The 16,729-nt window shown below is 36.6% G+C and overlaps 1 protein-coding gene across 5 annotated transcripts in view; it reads left to right on the top strand.

Moving 5' to 3' along the window:
* Positions 1-16,729, top strand: part of TRPM7 (transient receptor potential cation channel subfamily M member 7) — a 124,781-nt gene that overhangs the window by 11,941 nt on the left and 96,111 nt on the right. For all 5 annotated transcript variants that reach the window (XR_009051359.1, XM_057722172.1, XM_057722169.1 and 2 more), the window contains 3 exons: positions 7,760-7,839; positions 13,995-14,033; positions 15,769-15,967. Coding sequence is in view for 4 of the 5 variants with exons in the window: in XM_057722172.1 (XP_057578155.1) it covers positions 7,760-7,839; positions 13,995-14,033; positions 15,769-15,967 (318 nt within the window). In the remaining variant the exon portion in view is untranslated. The remainder of the gene's footprint in view (positions 1-7,759; positions 7,840-13,994; positions 14,034-15,768; positions 15,968-16,729) is intronic.

The following is a 16,729-nucleotide window of genomic DNA, read 5'->3' as shown; positions in this document are numbered from 1 at the left end:
TCCACTTTTGTAATTAATATATTTCTACTCATTGGTTTCAAAAAAAAGGTAAGAAAGGTGCTTATTTAAAGCATATCACCAAATGATTTTGATAATGCTTACCTTAAATTTCTCTTAAAAAGCTAATAGAGGCTTTGGAAGCAGGGTAAACTATTACTTGTGTGACTTTGGACAGTCTTGTAACTTCTGTGTCTAAGTCTCTGCCCATTCTTTCTCTTTTCTCTTTCTGGAACTCTGATTAAACATAAATTTGGACTTCCCTGGTGGCGCAGTGGTTAAGAATCCGCCTGCCATTGCAGAGGACATGGATTCAAGCCCTGGTTCCGGGAAGATCCCACATGCCACGGAGCAACTAAGCCCGTGCACCACAGCTACTGAACCTGTGCTCTAGAGCCTGCGAGCTACAGCTATTGAGCCCATGTGCCGCAACTACTGAAGCCCATGCATCTAGAGCCCGTGCTCCACAGCAAGAGAAGCCACCTCAATGAGAAGCCCCTGCTTGCTGCAACTAGAGAAAGCAACGAAGACCCAATTCAGTCAATAAATTAATTAATTAATTAATAATTAATTAATTAAAAACAACAACAACAAAACATACATTTGACTTCCTCATTCTGTTTTACACGTCTTATAATCCTCCCCTGCCTTTTAAACAGCTTTGCTGTGGAATAATGCACATACTATAAAAAGTTGCCCTTTGTATGTATACACGTTTGATTTTTTTTGTTTGTTTTGTTTTTGGCCACGCTGTGTGGCTTGTGGAATCTTAGTTCCCCGACCAGGGATTGAACCCTGGCCTTCGGCAGTGGAAGCTCAGAGTCCTAACCACTGGACTGCCAGGGCATTCCCCATTTGATGGTCTTTAATAAATTTATTTAGTTTTATAACGACCACAGTCCAGTTTTAGACACCTCACAAAGTTCTCTTGTAATTGTTTGCAGTTTATCACTGCTCTCACTCTCAGCCCCAGGCAGTTACTAAACTTACTGTTTCTTTGGTTTTGCTTTTCTAGAAATTTCATGTAAATGAAATCATAGTATCTTATGTCTGGCTTTTTCATTAGCATAATGTTTTTGAGGTCCAGCAATATTGCTCATCATCCTTAGTTTATCCCTCTTTATTGCTTAGTAGTATGTATCACTGTATGGATATATCACTTTGTTGGTTATTATGAGTAATGTTTCTAGAACATTCAAATACAAGTCATTGTGTGGACATGTTTTCATTTTTCTTGGTAAGATACTTAGGAGTGGAATCTTGGAGTCATATGTAAATTTATGTTTAACTTTTTAATAAATAGTCAAACTTTTCCTTCGTGTTTATACCATTCTACATTCCTACTAGTAAAGTATGACATTCCAGTTTATACATCTTTGCCAACACTTGGTATTGGCAGCCTATGATTAAAGCCCTCCTAGTTGTTGTGAAGTGGTATTGCGTTGTAGCTTTTTTTTTCTTTCAATTTTCATTGGAGTGTAATAGCTTTACACTGTTGTGCCAGTTTCTGCTGTACAACAAAGTGAATCAGCTGTATTTGTATGTATATCCACATATCCCGTCCCTCTTAAGCCTCCCTCCCACCCTCCCTATCCTATCCTCTAGGTCATCACCAATCATCGAGTTGATCTCCTTGTGTTAGGCAGTTGCTTCCCACTAGCTATCTGTTTTACATTTGGTAGTATATAAATGTCAGTGCTACTCTTTCACTTTGTCCCAGCTTCTTCTTCCCTTCCTTCCCGTGTCCTCAGGTCTGTTTTCTACCTCTGCATCATTATTCTTCCTCTGCCACTGAGTTCATCAGTACCATTTTTTAGATTCCATATATATGAGTTAGCATACGGCATTTGTTTTTCTCTTTCTGGCTTACTTCACTCTGTATGACAGAGTCTAGGTCCATCCACCTCACTATAAATACCTCAATTTCATTCCTTTTTATGGCTGAGTAATATTCCATTGTATATACGTGCCATATCTTCTGTATCCATTCATTTGTTGGTGGACATTTAGGTTGCTTCCATGTCCTGGCTATTGTAAATAATGCTGCAGTGAAGATTGTGGTACATGTATCTTTTTGAATTATCGTTTTCTGCATTGTAGTTTTAAATTTGCATTTCCCTAGTGACCAGCGAAGTTGAGAACCTTTTCTTATGCTTATTTGGTAAAATAAGCATATTCTCTTTGGTGAAATGTCTCTCCATGTCTTTTGTCCATTTGTGAATTGGATTTTTTTTTTTAATGTTGAGTTTTCAGAGTCCTTTATCTTATTTGCACATAAGTCCTAAATCAGTATATGCTATTTTGAGTGGAGTATTCTGTAAGTTCTGTCAGGTAAAATTGACTGATAGTGTTAAGTCTACTCTATTCTTTCTAGTTTTCTGCCTAATTATCCTATCAAGAAAAAGAGGGCGGGGCGGGGGGACAGAGGGGAGAAGAGAATGTGAATTGAACAAGATTGCATTTCATAGCATTTATCTACACCCATATATTTCCAAGTTCTCCCTAAGACTTTTTCCTTTTTTGTCACATAGTTGTCCTTTGACAGAATGCCTTAAAAAGGTTCACTGTCTTGTTAATTAGTAAATTTGCTCATGTTGTATTCATATTTTGCCCATCTTTCATTCATATTGTAGGCTTTAGGAGTATGCTTATGAACTGCAAGTGATTTAGTTTAAAAAAAAAGTATATGGTTCATACCACAGCAATCTGAGTGCTTCTCATGCATGTATATTGCCACTATTTGAGTAGGTTATTTGCATATGTTAAATGTCTAATACTAGAATCTGATTTTGGTGGACTTCATTACCATAACATGGGACTGAGTATGGGTCATTGCCATTTGTTTGTAAATAAGCTCGCAGGGAGAAATTCCAAACAAATCTTTGTCTTGCTTTAACAACCAGTAAAAATATGGCATTAAATACAATCACTAATCTGTTTTTCCCCCCAAAACCAGTTCCAGTTTTCTTAGAAGAGAGAAGCAACCCTTTAAATGATAAATCACTGCATAGTTTTAGTGCTACCGCTAAACCCTGGATTTTTTAATAATAGGAGCATAATGAAAATTTCATGAGTTTAAAGCAGTAGGTTTGGTCGGTTTTGGTAGAAATTCAACCTCACATCATCATGTGTCAGAGCAGCCTACCAAGTGATATTTTTGTAAAGTTACAAGCAAAAAGTCACATGAATAAATGTCTTGTCTTCAGGTCCAGATGCTCTGCCTACCTTCAGTGTACTATGGTTGTGGAGTGGGAGAGGGGGCCAGGATAACAATAATATACCAGCAGTCTAACTTACATGGCCAGATCTTTTGGTTCTCAGGACAATGCTCTGACTATCCTGGGGATGGTTCCATTGCTCTGCAGATGCATAAGGGAGTAGGGGGGATGGAGATTGCTTTCTTAAGTAGTGTAAGTCTCACTGAGAAAGTGACATTTGCTCAGAGGCCTGAAGGAGGTGATAGAATGAAAGTAATGAGGCAAGATGCAGAGATGCAAAGCACTAGAACCTTAAAGATTATTGTAATAAGGACTTTGGCTTTTATAAAACTTCTTTGAGTAAAATGTGAAAATATTGGGAGAGTTTTGAGTAGAGAAGTGACATAATGACATATTATAAAAGGATTACTTTAGGGGCTTCCCTGGCAGTCCAGTGGTTAAGACTCTGCACTTCTAATGCAGGGGGTACAGGTTCAATCCCTGGTTGGGGAGAGGGGGAGAAAGATCTCATATGCTGCACGGTGCGGCCAAAATAAAATAAAATAAAATAAAAAAGGATTACTTTATTTCTCTTGGCAAGGGTGGCCTGAGTAGTTTTTGCAGTAAGCCAGGCAAGAGGTGATGATGGCTTGGATCAGAATAGTAGCTAGCTGTGGAAGTGTGAGAAGTGGTTGGATTCTGGATGTGTTTTGAAGGCAAGCTGGCAGGTTTTGCCATTGGATTATATATGAAGTATATAAAAAGAGGAAATCAAGGATGATATAAAGATTTTTGCCTTAAGAGACTTCCCTGGCGGTCCAGTGGTTAAGACTCCGAACTTCCACTGCAAGGGGCATGGGTTTGATCCCTGGCTGAGGAACTAAGGTCCTGCATGTCACATGGCCAAAAAAAAAAATAATAAAAAATTTTTTTATGTTAAAAAAAAAGAAAGAATACAAGTGGAAGAATAGAGTTACCATTTACTGAGATGGGGAAGACTTCATGAGAAATAGTGTTTGAGTGAAAGATGAGCTCTCTTTTGGCCATGTTAAGTTTGAGATGCCTATTAGACATCAAAATGAAGCTGTTGAGTAGGCAGTTGGATATGTGAGCATGGAATTCGGGGAAAGATCTGACATGGAAATATAAATTAGAGAGTCAACCAGTGTACTGATGGCAAACTCGATGTGAGCACTAAAAGAGTGAATATAACTAGGAAAAATAAGTCTGAAGTCTGAGTAAATATAACTGGAAAAAAGAAGTCCGAAATTCTGAGTGAATATAATTGGAAAAAAGAAGTCCAAAGATTGAGGAGAAGAGGAGGAATCAGCAAGGATATAAATAGAGTGGCCAGTGAAGGGAAGAAAATCAAACTAACTGATGAAAATGTTTTAAGATGAGAATGATCGATTTTGTTAAATGCTGCTGGTATATCAATGAAAATGAGTCCTGAAAGTTGACCTTTGGATTTAGAGAAAGTCATTGGTGATCTTGTTGAAACTTATTTTTGGAGAGTGCTTGCCTTGAAAGCCTGACTGGAGTGGGCTTTAGAAAGCATAGGAGGGGAAGAAAAGAGGGAAACACTTTTTCCAATGATCTTTACTGTAGATGGAGGCAGAAACGTGATATATTAGCTCAAGGGGCAAGTAGAGTCATGCAAAGGTTTGTTGTGTTTAAAATGGGAAGAATAATAGCATATTGCATGCTGATGGAATAAGTTAATAAAGAAGGGGAAAGGGGGGACTTCCCTGGTGGTCCAGTGGTAAAGAATGTGTCCTACAAATGCAGGGGACCCAGGTTCGATCTCTGGTCGGGGAACTAAGATCCCACATGCTGTGGGACAACTAAGCGTGCATGCCATAACTACTGAGCCCATGCACCTCAACTAGAGAAGAGAAGACCCATATGCCACAACTAGAGAGAAGCCCGTGAGCCACAATGAAAGATCCTGCATGCCGCAACGAGAAATCCCGCGTGCTGTGACTAAGACCCAGTGCAGCCAAATAAATATTTTAAAAAGAGAAAAGAAAAAAAAAAGGGGGGGAGGAAATCAGGGAGAATTGGTGGAGAGTTAGTAATGGTATGGGGTCTAGGGTACAAAAGGAGTGATTAGACTTAAATAGGAGCACAGTCAGTCACAGGAAGGAAGGCAGAATGTGTGGGTATAGATACTCATTATCTGTGGACATTATGTGGACAGATGTGATAGAAGTGTGTAGACGTTCTCTTGTTTCTTCAATTTTCTATATGAAAAGGGAAGTAGGTCTTCAGTTGAGAGTGAGAATGGTGAAGGAGGGTTGAAGGTTTGAGGAGAGGAGGAGATAGTGTGAAATTATGCAGGAGAATGAGAAAATGGACCAGGGAAATGTGGCGTGACTGTTGAGCATCATGAAGGGACATTTGAGGTTTGTGGTTAGGGTTTTAAAGTGAAACCAGAGGGTGTTGTTTTGTTTTGTTTGTTTTTTCTGTAGTCATATTAACATAGGCAGTTATGGAATAGGTGGGCAATTGGATTGAGTCAGGGTTGGGTTTGCCAGGTGTATTCCTAGTACAGTAAAGCTGGAGAGATTCCTATTTTTTTTTTCCCCTCAGGGGTATGTAGGGGAAGCAGATTCTTCAGAGGAATACTACAGACTTTAATTAGAATAAGAAGGTGGGACTGTGGTAAATGAGCTTTAGAGTACAGGACATTTTGCTGATGAAGGGTCCTAGGTTCTACAGGGCATCCTGTGATTTTTGTAACTAGGGGATCATGGTATAATTTGCTCCTACCTGAGTCTATGTAAAGTCTATTGACCTAAGAAATGGACATTTTGAATGGAGAGGCAGAATTCTGCAACCAGGATTAGAGGATTGGAGGATAGACAAAGGTTTATGATTAGGGTGCCTGAAGGATTTGAGAGGAACCTGCAGAACTCCACCCATCATAATTCTGTCTAGGATGTCTCTTCTCCTAGAGGGTTCCTTTTGGTTTTGTTTTGGTTTTGTTTTGTTTTTATTTGGCCGTGCCGCACGGCTTGTGGTATCTTATTTCCCCAACCAGGGATTGAACCCATGTCCCCTGCAGTGGAAGCTCAGAGTCCTAACCAGTGGACCCCAGGGAATCCCGTAGAGGTTTCCTTTTGGAATACAGGCTTTTCCTTTTGTACTGTACTGGTAAGAAAGAGAGGGGTCAGGGGTAGATTTTGAGAGAGAGTGTGCTGATATCTATATTTAGTATACATCTAATATCTGTAGATATATTAGATAGTTAATGTTTGTGTCTAGTATATATATATATTTTTAATAAATTCATTATTTTATTTATTGGATGCATTGGGTCTTTGTTGCTGCACACGGGCTTTCTCTAGCTGCGGCGAGCAGGGCTACTCTTTGTTGTGGTGCATGGGCTCCTCATTGCAGTGGCTTCTCTTGTTGCAGAGCAAAGGCTTTAGGTGGGTGGGCTTCAGTAGTTGCGGTGCATGGGCTCAGTAGTTGTGGCTTGCAGGCTCTAGAGCGCAGACTCAGTAGTTGTGGTGCACAGGCTTAGCTGCTTGGTGGAATGTGGGATCTTCCTTGAGCAGGGCTCAAACCTGTGTCCTCTGCATTGGCAGACAGATTCTTAACCACTGTGCCACCTAGCAAGTCCCCAGTATATATATTATATGGAGGATGAAGTTCAAGATTTTTAATCTACCCAGTCCTAATTTATGGCATTTCACCTATCGCAGTGTGTAATGCCTCATCCCTTTTTAATCAGTCACCAGTAGCAGGATACAGAGTCTAGGGATCCAGACAGAAGCTTAAGTAGTGGTATAAAAAGTAATTTAAAAAATTTTTTAAATTTGAAATTATTTCAGATTTACAGTAATTGAGGGAAATGTGTTAATCTTCCACTGTGATCCTAGATTTGTTTTATTGTCTCCATGGTTTTTTTGCTTTATGCACTTTGAGGCTATTTTATTTGGTTATTCATATTTAAGATTGTTCTAGCAATCTGGTGAATCAGACATTTGAAATCATGTAATAACCTGCACTATCCCTATTGATGTTTAGCATCTATTTTTTTCTAGTAGTATCTTTCTTTTGATCAGAATTTGCTTGATACCATTTTTTATCCCTGTACCATTAGTTATCTTGATACCATTTTCTATCGCTGTACCATGCCCTTTGTTTTAGGTATTTATCTTAGAAATAGAATATAGCTATTATTAGGTTTTATTTTTATTTTATTTTTTTAGTTAAATCTGACAATCACTTTTAATTGGCCTTAAAATGATCCACGTCCCAGGATCATACCAGCCTCTCTTGAGGGTTTTGGCTCAAATTTGATTTCCCTCCTCTCTGGTTATTTGAAGCAACAGTATCTGCATAGCACTGTTGATTTAGTAATCTCAATCTCACTGGACTTTAAGTGAAATGATTCTAATATTTTAGGTGTGCTGTCTATCAGTAAACATGTTATATATAGTAAATAATAATAGTGAATTAAAATTGAATTATTTTTACATATTTATCATAAAATTTTTTCCTTGTAATATTAGTTGGTTAATTTATAAACCATCTCTTTAAACTTTCTGTTTTAGTCCCAGAAATCCTGGATAGAAAGCACTTTGACCAAGAGGGAATGTGTATATATTATACCAAGTTCCAAAGACCCTCACAGGTAAGCATACTTCTCTTTCTTCTGGGTTCTTTTAGAAATTTAGATGTAAAATATATTGCTATTTATTAAAAACTTAAATTATTATTTATAGTTACTGTTAATTTTTGTGCTTACTGTTAATTATTTCAGGATTAAGAGAAGGAGCTATCATTAGCAAGGTATTAGAGTTCTTAATGACATTTCACAACAGAAAACCTCTTCTTCAAAGTGTTCTTCTATCCCTAATCTCTCGCATATCGTACTAGTATATTACAAAGACAAGACAGTTAAGGCTCTCTTTTTTAATTGATTCACTGATATTGAGAACTTAAAAATGTTTGTGTATCTGTTTAATGGGCATCTATTGAGTACCCAACACTATGGTTTATGCTGAAGAAATTAACAGTTGCTATTTTTGTTTGCCAAAATACAGCTATAATGAGCACCTACTGGAAAACCTATCACCAGAGATTCTCTTGGTATCTCTGATTGTCTTTTGGTCTTTAAAATGGCTTTGATAATAGAAAGAATTTTAAGTAAAGGACACTAGTTAGAATTCAAGAAAAAGACCTCTTGAAGTTTTTTCTGTTTATTTTTTAACAACTTTTATTGAGATACAGTTAACAGACAATAAACAGCATATATTTAGAGTATACAATTTGGTATCCCAGTCTCCCAGTTCATTCTCCCCCAGCCCTCCCCGCTTTCCTCACTTGGTGTCCATATGTTTGTTCTCTACACCCGTGTCTCTATTTCTGCCTTGCATTTCCTCTTTCATAGTTGTTAGCATTTGCCTTATGTATTGAGGTGCTCCTAACTGTGTGCATATATATTTAACATTGTCGTCTCCTCTTCTTGGATTGATCCCTTGATCTTTATGTAATGTCCTTTCTTGTCTCTTGTAACATTTTTTGTTTTAAAATCTATTTTATCTGATATGAGTATTGCTACTCCAGCTTTCTTCTGATTTTCATTTGCATGGAATATCTTTTTCCATCCCCTCACTTTCAGTCTGTATGTGTCCCTAGGTCTGAAGTGGGTCTCTTGTAGACAGCATATATATGGGTCTTGTTTTTGTATCCATTCAGCCAGTCTGTGTCTTTTGGTTGGTGCATTTAGTCCATTTACATTCAAGGTAATTATCGATGTGTATGTTCCTGTTACCATTTTCTTAATTGTTTTGTTTTTGTTTTTGTAGGTCCTTTTCTTCTCTTAAGTTTCCCACTTAGAGAAGTTCCTTTAGCATTTGTTGTAGGACTGGTTTGGTGGTGCTGAATTCTCTTAGCTGTTGCTTGTCTGTAAAGCTTTTGATTTCTCCATTGAATCTGAATGAGTTCCTTGCTGGGTAGAGTATTCTTGGTTGTAGCTTCTTCCCTGTCATCACTTTAAATATATTGTGCCACTCCCTTCTGGCTTGCAGAGTTTCTACTGAGAGATCAGCTGTTACCCTTATGGGAGTTCCCTTGTATGTTATTTGTTGTTTCTCCCTTATTGCTTTTAATAACTTTTCTCTGTCTTTAATTTTTGTCAGTTTGACTACTATATGTCTTGGCGTGTTTCTCCTTGGGTTTATCCTGCCTGGGACTCTCTGTGCTTCCTGGACTTGGGTAGCTATTTCCTTTCCCATGTTAGGGAAGTTTTCAACTATAACCTCTTCCAATATTTTCTCGGGTCCTTTCTCTCTCTCGTCTCCTTCTGGGACCCTTATAATGTGAATGTTGGTGCGTTTAACGTTGTCCCAGAGGTCTCTTAGGCTGTCTTCAGTTCTTTTCATTCTTTTTTCCTTATTCTTTTCTGCATCAGTGATGATCACCATTCTGTCTTCCAGGTCACTTATTTGCCCTTCTGCCTCAGTTAATCAGCTATTGGTTTCTTCTAGTGTATTTTTCATTTCAGTTATTGTGTTGCATATCTCTGTTTGTTTGCTCTTTAATTCTTCTAGGTCTTTGGTAAACTTTTTGATCTTTGCATCCACTCTTTTTTCAAAGTCCTGGATCATCTTCACCCTCATTATTTTGAATTCTTTTTCTGGAAGGGTGCCTATCTCCTCTTCATTTAGTTGTTTTTCAGGGGTTTTATCCTGTCCTTTCATATGGTACAAAGTCCTCTGCTTTTTCATGCTTTTTCATTTTCTCTGTCTTTCTATGGCTGTGGTTTTCAGTTCCACAAGACGAAATACTGCTGATACTGCTGCCTGCCCTCTTGTGGAGGAGGCTCCTGTGTGCTTCCTGATGGGAGGGACTGATGGTGGATTGGGGTGGGTGGGCAGAGCTCAGTAAGACTTTAATCCAATTTGGTGGGCGGAGCTCAGTAAAACTTTAATCTGCTTGTCTGCCAGTGGGTGGGGCTGTGTTCCCACCTTGTTGGTTGTTTGACCTGAGGCTACCTAGCACTGGAGCTTACAGGCTCTTTGGTGGGGCTAATGGCAGACTCTGGGAGGGCTCACGCCAATGAGCACTTCCCAGAACCTCTTTCGCCAGTGCCCCTGTCTGCTTGGTGAGCCACAGCTGCCCCCCACCTCTGTAGGCAACCCTCCAACACCAGCAGGTAGGTCTGGTTCAGTCTCCTATGGGGTCACTGCTCCTTCCCCCTGGGTCCTGGTGGGTACACTTTTTTGTGTGCCCTCCAGGAGTGGAGTCTCTGTTTCCCCCAGTCCTGTGGAGGTCCTGCAATCAAATCCCACTGGCTTTCAAAGTCTGATTCTCTGGGGATTCCTCCTCCCATTGCTGGACTCCCAGGTTGGGAAGCCTGACATGGGGCTCAGAACCTCACTTTAGTGGGTGGACTTCTGCAGTATAACTGTTTTCCAGTTTGTGAGTCACCCACCCAGCATTTGTGGGATTTGATTTTAAGGTCATTGCGCCCCTCCTACCGTCCCATTGCGGCTTCTCCTTTGTATCTAGATGTGGGGTGTCTTTTTTGGTGAGTTCCAGTGTCTTTCTGTCATTGATTGTTCAGCAGTTAATTGTAATTCCAGTGCTCTTGCAAAGGGAGTGTCTTGAGGTATTTTTGAAGAAACATTTTTCCTAAATTTTTTCTTCCTGAGACCTAAAAATAGCAAGAAGCTTAAAAAAGTAAATCAAAGATATAGTTACTTCCTGGCCTACAGAACACCTCTCTTCAGAGGCATTTAAGAAAAATTATTTGAAAAAGGCATTTATAAGAATTTTTAGTCTTCTTACCTTTCCTGTCTTCTATTAAACCTTGTTTTCTATGCAGTTATCTTCTCTGCAACTTTTACTTCTGTTTGATATATAGCCGTTATGAAAATACAACCAAGTAGGTAATCTTTTATTAACTGATATATTTAAAATTATAGCACCTGTCACCATTATTGTCCATAGCTAGTTCTTGGTAAATGTTTGTTTAATAGAATTTCTAAACCTTTTGTTTATTACATTACATAAACCTGCTGTTTGAATTCAACATTCATCTTTAACAGCAAAAACTGCCTATTTTGAATATATCTCTCACTTAAATTTCCATTATAAGAGGAGTGTGTGTGATAAATTTTGGGAACTTTTGAAATGCAGAAAGTAGGCTCAATACTCAGAGTTTCAAAACATGAAGACAGTCATTACTAATAACATTTATTGCATCTATTTTTAATCTTTCCACAGTGCACAGCTTTTGTTTTAAAATATTGCTAAGTTCAGTCTATATGTAAAACATTGTCTGCTTTTCAACAAAATGTTATAGTAATTATATTTTTTTATAATATAGATATAAGACTGGTAGTTAATGTTCTGTTAGTGTATATATCACAATTCATAATACCTATCCTACTATTGGGTATTTGAGTTGTTTTCCATTTTTAGCCATTATAAATTAAAATTAGGACATAATGGAGATCTTAATGGATAAAGCTTTTTTGTATTTAAAGTTTATTCCCCCTTAGTATATGATAATGCCAAAAAACTTTCCAAAAGGTTAAAGAATATACATTATCACCAGTAGTGATGAGCATGCATGCATATTGACTAGAGTAATACCCATCATCTTCAAGAAAAAGTGATGAGTAGAAAATAGTATATGTATTAAATTTGCATTTATTTGATTACTCTTGAGAAAACAGTTTTTATATTCTTTAATATTCCCCCAATTTTTGGTAATTTCTGTAAATGTCTTTTTAGATCATTAAAATGTCCAAAAATGTCTCTCCTAATCATTATTCTATGATTTATTTGAATTTCTTACTAATTATTAAAGATAGGTTTTGTTACAAGATGAGATTACATTTCTTAACCAGAGAGTATAAATGATATTTCCCAGGTCATGTGGCTAATAATTCATAAAGATGGGCTTAGAATTTAGATCTGCCAGTTCTAAAATAAGACTGTGTTGTTCTTTCATTGAGAGAAAATTATGGTTTTGCTTTATTAAAAAATAGATTGTATTGTCACTAAGGAACTTATGTCCTATAATTTTGTTAATTTTACTTTGCAATAGAAATAATACAGGTTCTCATTAGGTGTTAAAGAAATCTCAAGCTGTTACTAAATACCCTTGCCTGTAGCCATCCACATGAGACATAATTTATAAATACCATTAACTGGTCATTTTTTCCTACATTAATTGGATTTTAAAATTAATTTAATATGAGTAGGTTAATCATTGATTTATAAGGTACGAAGTTATAAGTGAAAGCCTCCTTTCTACCACTGTGCCTTAATTGTAAGTTCCCCTTCCTAAAGGAAACTGGTGTTAGCTATGCCTTGGGATACCTTTCAGAATATTGGTCTTTGCCTGACCAAGCAGATGCATGTTTATTCCTCCCTCTTCCCTTTTAAATACATACTATTTAGCTCATTTTGTTTGTTTTCTTGGCAATAACCACTTTGTTCTTAACTGCTGCATCCTTTTTAATTATATATCTGGGTCATTATTTGTTTTAGTATTCCCATATTGATAGACATTTTAGCTATTCTGTTCTTTTTGCTCTTAGAAAAAAATTCTGTAGTGAATAACCTTATAAATTAATCATTTTACACATATGCTATAAATGTATTTTTTTTTTAAGATTTATTTTATTATTTATTTATTTTATTTTTGAGTGCATTGGGTTTTCATTGCTGCTTATGGGCTTTCTCTAGTCGTGGCTAATGGAGGCTACTCTTCATTGCAGTGCACAGGTTTCTCATTGCCGTGGCTTCTCTTGCTCTAGACTTGTGGTCTTCAGTAGTTGTGGCTTGCGGGCTCTAGAGCACAGGCTCAGTAGTTGTGGCTTGTGGGCTTAGTTGCTCCGAGGCACGTGGGATCTTCCCGGCCCAGGGTTCGAACCTGTGTTCCGTGCATTGGCAGGTGGATTCTTAACCACTGTGCCACCAGGGAAGCCCTGCTATAGATATTTTTTAACCTTTACTGTTAGTACTGGAATTAGACTTTGAGAAGGAGTCTGCATTTTTCATTTTGATGAGTATTGCCAAATTGCTCTCCATAGAGAGTTTATCAGTTTATACTCCTACCAGCAGATATGACTACTTTCCTCTATTTTCTCACCAAGATATTGTCTTAAAGGATTAAAAAATATTTTTCCAAACAAATACCGTTTCATTTGTATGTTTTTACTGTGAATTATCTCTTCATATATTTTTCTATTTTATATTGATTTGCTGAAGCTCTTTATGTATTAGGGAAACTAACCTTTTGTCGGCAAATATTTTTTCTCTGTTTATCTTTAGACTTTACTAGTAACATATTTTTGCCACATAAAAATGTTTTCTTTTTTTAGATTAATTTATTTATTGGCTGCATTGGTCTTCATTACTGTGTGAGGGCTTCCTCTAGTTGTGGCATGTGGGCTTAGTTGCTCCACAGCACATGGGATCTTCCAAAACCAGGGATCGAACCTGAGTCCCCTGCATTGGCAGGCAGATTCTTAACCACTGTGCTACCAGTGAAGTCCCAAAATGTTGTATTTTTTGTGCAGTTAAATCTGTCAGTCTTTTATGGTTTCTGAGTTTTATGTCACAACTGATTATATTTAAAATATGAAAACCATGTGAGTTTAAAAAGTTATTATTTGAATATATAAATTAAGGTATAAATGACCTGTGTTAGCTACTGAAAGATTAAACTAAATATATAATTTTCCTTTGTTTTGTACTTTTTTATAGTTTAGTTTAAACTAAAAAAATTTTTTTCCCTTTAAGTAATAGATTTACCTTGTTTTATAGATGCCTTCCAGGATGTCAAATCTGTCAGCAACTTGTCAGGTAAGTTTCATAACGTAACTCCATTGCACAAATTTTGAAAAATAAAACTAATGTATTAAAAAAAATCAGAATACACTGGGATAAATTCATAGGCCATTGTGTTTAAGGGTTACTTTACTCAGACTTAGGAGGTGAAGGATTAGGCAAAGCTGCTTGTAACTCAAGTGAAGGTACCTGAGCAGAGATCTAAAGCTAAATGTGAATTAGTTGGGTAAAGACTGAAGGAAAGGGATTTTAGAGAACAGGATGTGGGAAGGCCTGGCAGTGAAAAACATGATTCTGTCAGGAAACTGGAGGCTGTAGAATATAAGATGGATATTGGAGAGATCCAAGTCTGGAGAAATAAGTAGGGCCACGTAATTTAAGCTCTTTGTGTACTATACCACATAGTTTTGATTTCACTAAAAGGATATTATGTAGGAAAGTAACATACTTGTTTACTTATTTATGTTAGATTTTCTTTTTTTTCTTTTCCTCAATAAAAGCAGTTGGTATTTTGAGGGGATAGGATTGGGGGAAAAAAAGTAGTTTGGAAAGTTTTGGAGTACTTCTGGCAAAAATTGAGAGCCTGAATTAAGATACTGGCTCTGGTGATGAAGAAAAGTAGGCGTATTTGAAGGGACTTATTAGATAAACTAAATAGGATTTGGTGGATATGTGAGAAAGGGAAGGTTTGAGGATGGTACCTAAATTTCTTACTTAGGCAACTAATTAAAGGGTAATGTTATTCTTTAAGATGTGATGAAGGAATGTAAGAGGAAGATGAGAAGGTCTCTGGTTGGTAGGCTAGGAGCAGAAGTGCATAGAATGAGTTCATTTAGATTTATTGAGTTCTTTTACCATCTCCAGTCCTAGTCATTCCTTCCTATAGATGGGAAGTTCTATCTGGTGTCTCTCCACTCAGGCTGAAGAGCTTCCTTTAGCATTTGATATAATGCAGATATATTGGAGGTGAATTTTCTCAACTCGGTTTTCTGAAAATATGTTTATTTTACTTCATTTTTAAAAGATATTTTCACTGAGTGTGAAATTTTCATTCCAGTGCTTTGAAGATACCATTATATTGTCTTCTAGCTCTTGTTTCTAGTGAGACGTCAACTGTCAGTAGTGTAGTTCTCCTGTGTGTAATGGCTCTTTTTTTCCTCTGGCTATTTTAAGGATTTTTTTCCCCCTGTAATTTTGGTTTTCAGCAGAAGTTCTCTGATATGTCTAAGAATGGTTCTCTATGTACTGCTTCTCATCTGCAAGTTCATTTTTTTCACCAAATTCAGAAGTTTTCAGCCATTGTTTCTTAAAATACTTTTCTGCCCCATTCTATCTCTCTTCCTTTGGGACTCTAGATATACCTATATTAGATTGCTTGATGTTTTCCACAAGTCACTGAGGCCTTGTTTCATTTTTATTTAATTAAAATAATTTTTCCCATTTATGAAATTAGATCATTTGTATTGATCTGTCTTTAGGTTCACTAACACTTATTTCTGTAACCGCCAATGCTGTTTTGCCCATCCAGTGGGAAGTACATGCCCCAAACTAAGTTTAGAAGACTGTATCATCAAATACTAATGTATTTATACTATTTTAATGCTATGGTAATGGTATTAATTTAGTGATATCCTAAAATCAAAAAGTCAGATTAATTTTCATACTCTTCATGAGTTCATTTATTTTCATACAGTTTTTCATTGACTAATTTTTTAAAAGGTCTTTTTAAAATTTTATTTTTTTCCTTTAGGTGTTTTTGTGGTCGCTTGGTCAAACAACATGCTTGCTTTACTGCAAGTCTTGCCATGAAATACTCAGATGTGAAATTGGGTGACCATTTTCATCAGACATTAGAAGAGTGGTCTGTGGAAAAACATACAGAACAGAGCCCAACGGATGCTTATGGAGTCATAAATTTTCAAGGGGGTTCTCATTCCTATAGAGCTAAGGTATGTCATGTATTTGAGTTTCTTATTTTATTTACCTTGTTATCTAAATAATGTACATTTATTATATGACAGTTTATATAATACTGTGTAAGAAAATTAGTTTCAATCATTTCTTTATGTATTTTGAAGTTCTTTGTATAGATACATATGAATATAGAATTGTTATATCTTGTTGAATTGAACTTTTTTTTTAGCTTAGTCTATCACTTTTTTCTTTCTTCCCTTTTTTTGTTGTCTTTTGGATTAAGTATTTTTTTATTATTGTTTTCTTTCTTTATAGCATCTTATACATTCTTTTTCTATTCTTTAGATTAATCTTATAATAAATACTATAAAATGCATTTTTAACTTGTTACTATTATAAATTAGTACTTTTACTACTTCCTGGACAATGCAAGAACCTTTAGAATACTTGTGGCTACCTTTATTTCTTTCATGACTTATGTGCTTTTGTTGGCATGAATTTTATTTCTTTGTGTATTTTAAACCCCCAAATCATAATTATTACTCATTTAGACTTATGAACATTTTACCCTGTTGGTTGTTCTGCCTGCCTCCCTTTCTGTCTTCATTTAATAAACAGTGCCAAATAGTGGGCCTTTCTTTCCATTTTTTCTATTCTCTTGGATCCTGATCCCACAAGTTGTCACTGCTTTGGTAACTCACTGATACCTTAACAACAGGTGTTATTTGTCTAGTTTCTAGTTCCTCTAATTCTCAGGGGCAGAGTTAGTCCAAAACAACATAGTCTATCATTGTTGG

The sequence above is a fragment of the Hippopotamus amphibius genome, chromosome 2, assembly GCF_030028045.1.
Source record: "Hippopotamus amphibius kiboko isolate mHipAmp2 chromosome 2, mHipAmp2.hap2, whole genome shotgun sequence".
In the NCBI taxonomy this organism is placed as follows: Eukaryota; Metazoa; Chordata; class Mammalia; order Artiodactyla; family Hippopotamidae; genus Hippopotamus; species Hippopotamus amphibius.
Note: the sequence above shows the minus strand (reverse complement) of the source record. Positions and strands in the feature narration are given on the sequence as shown.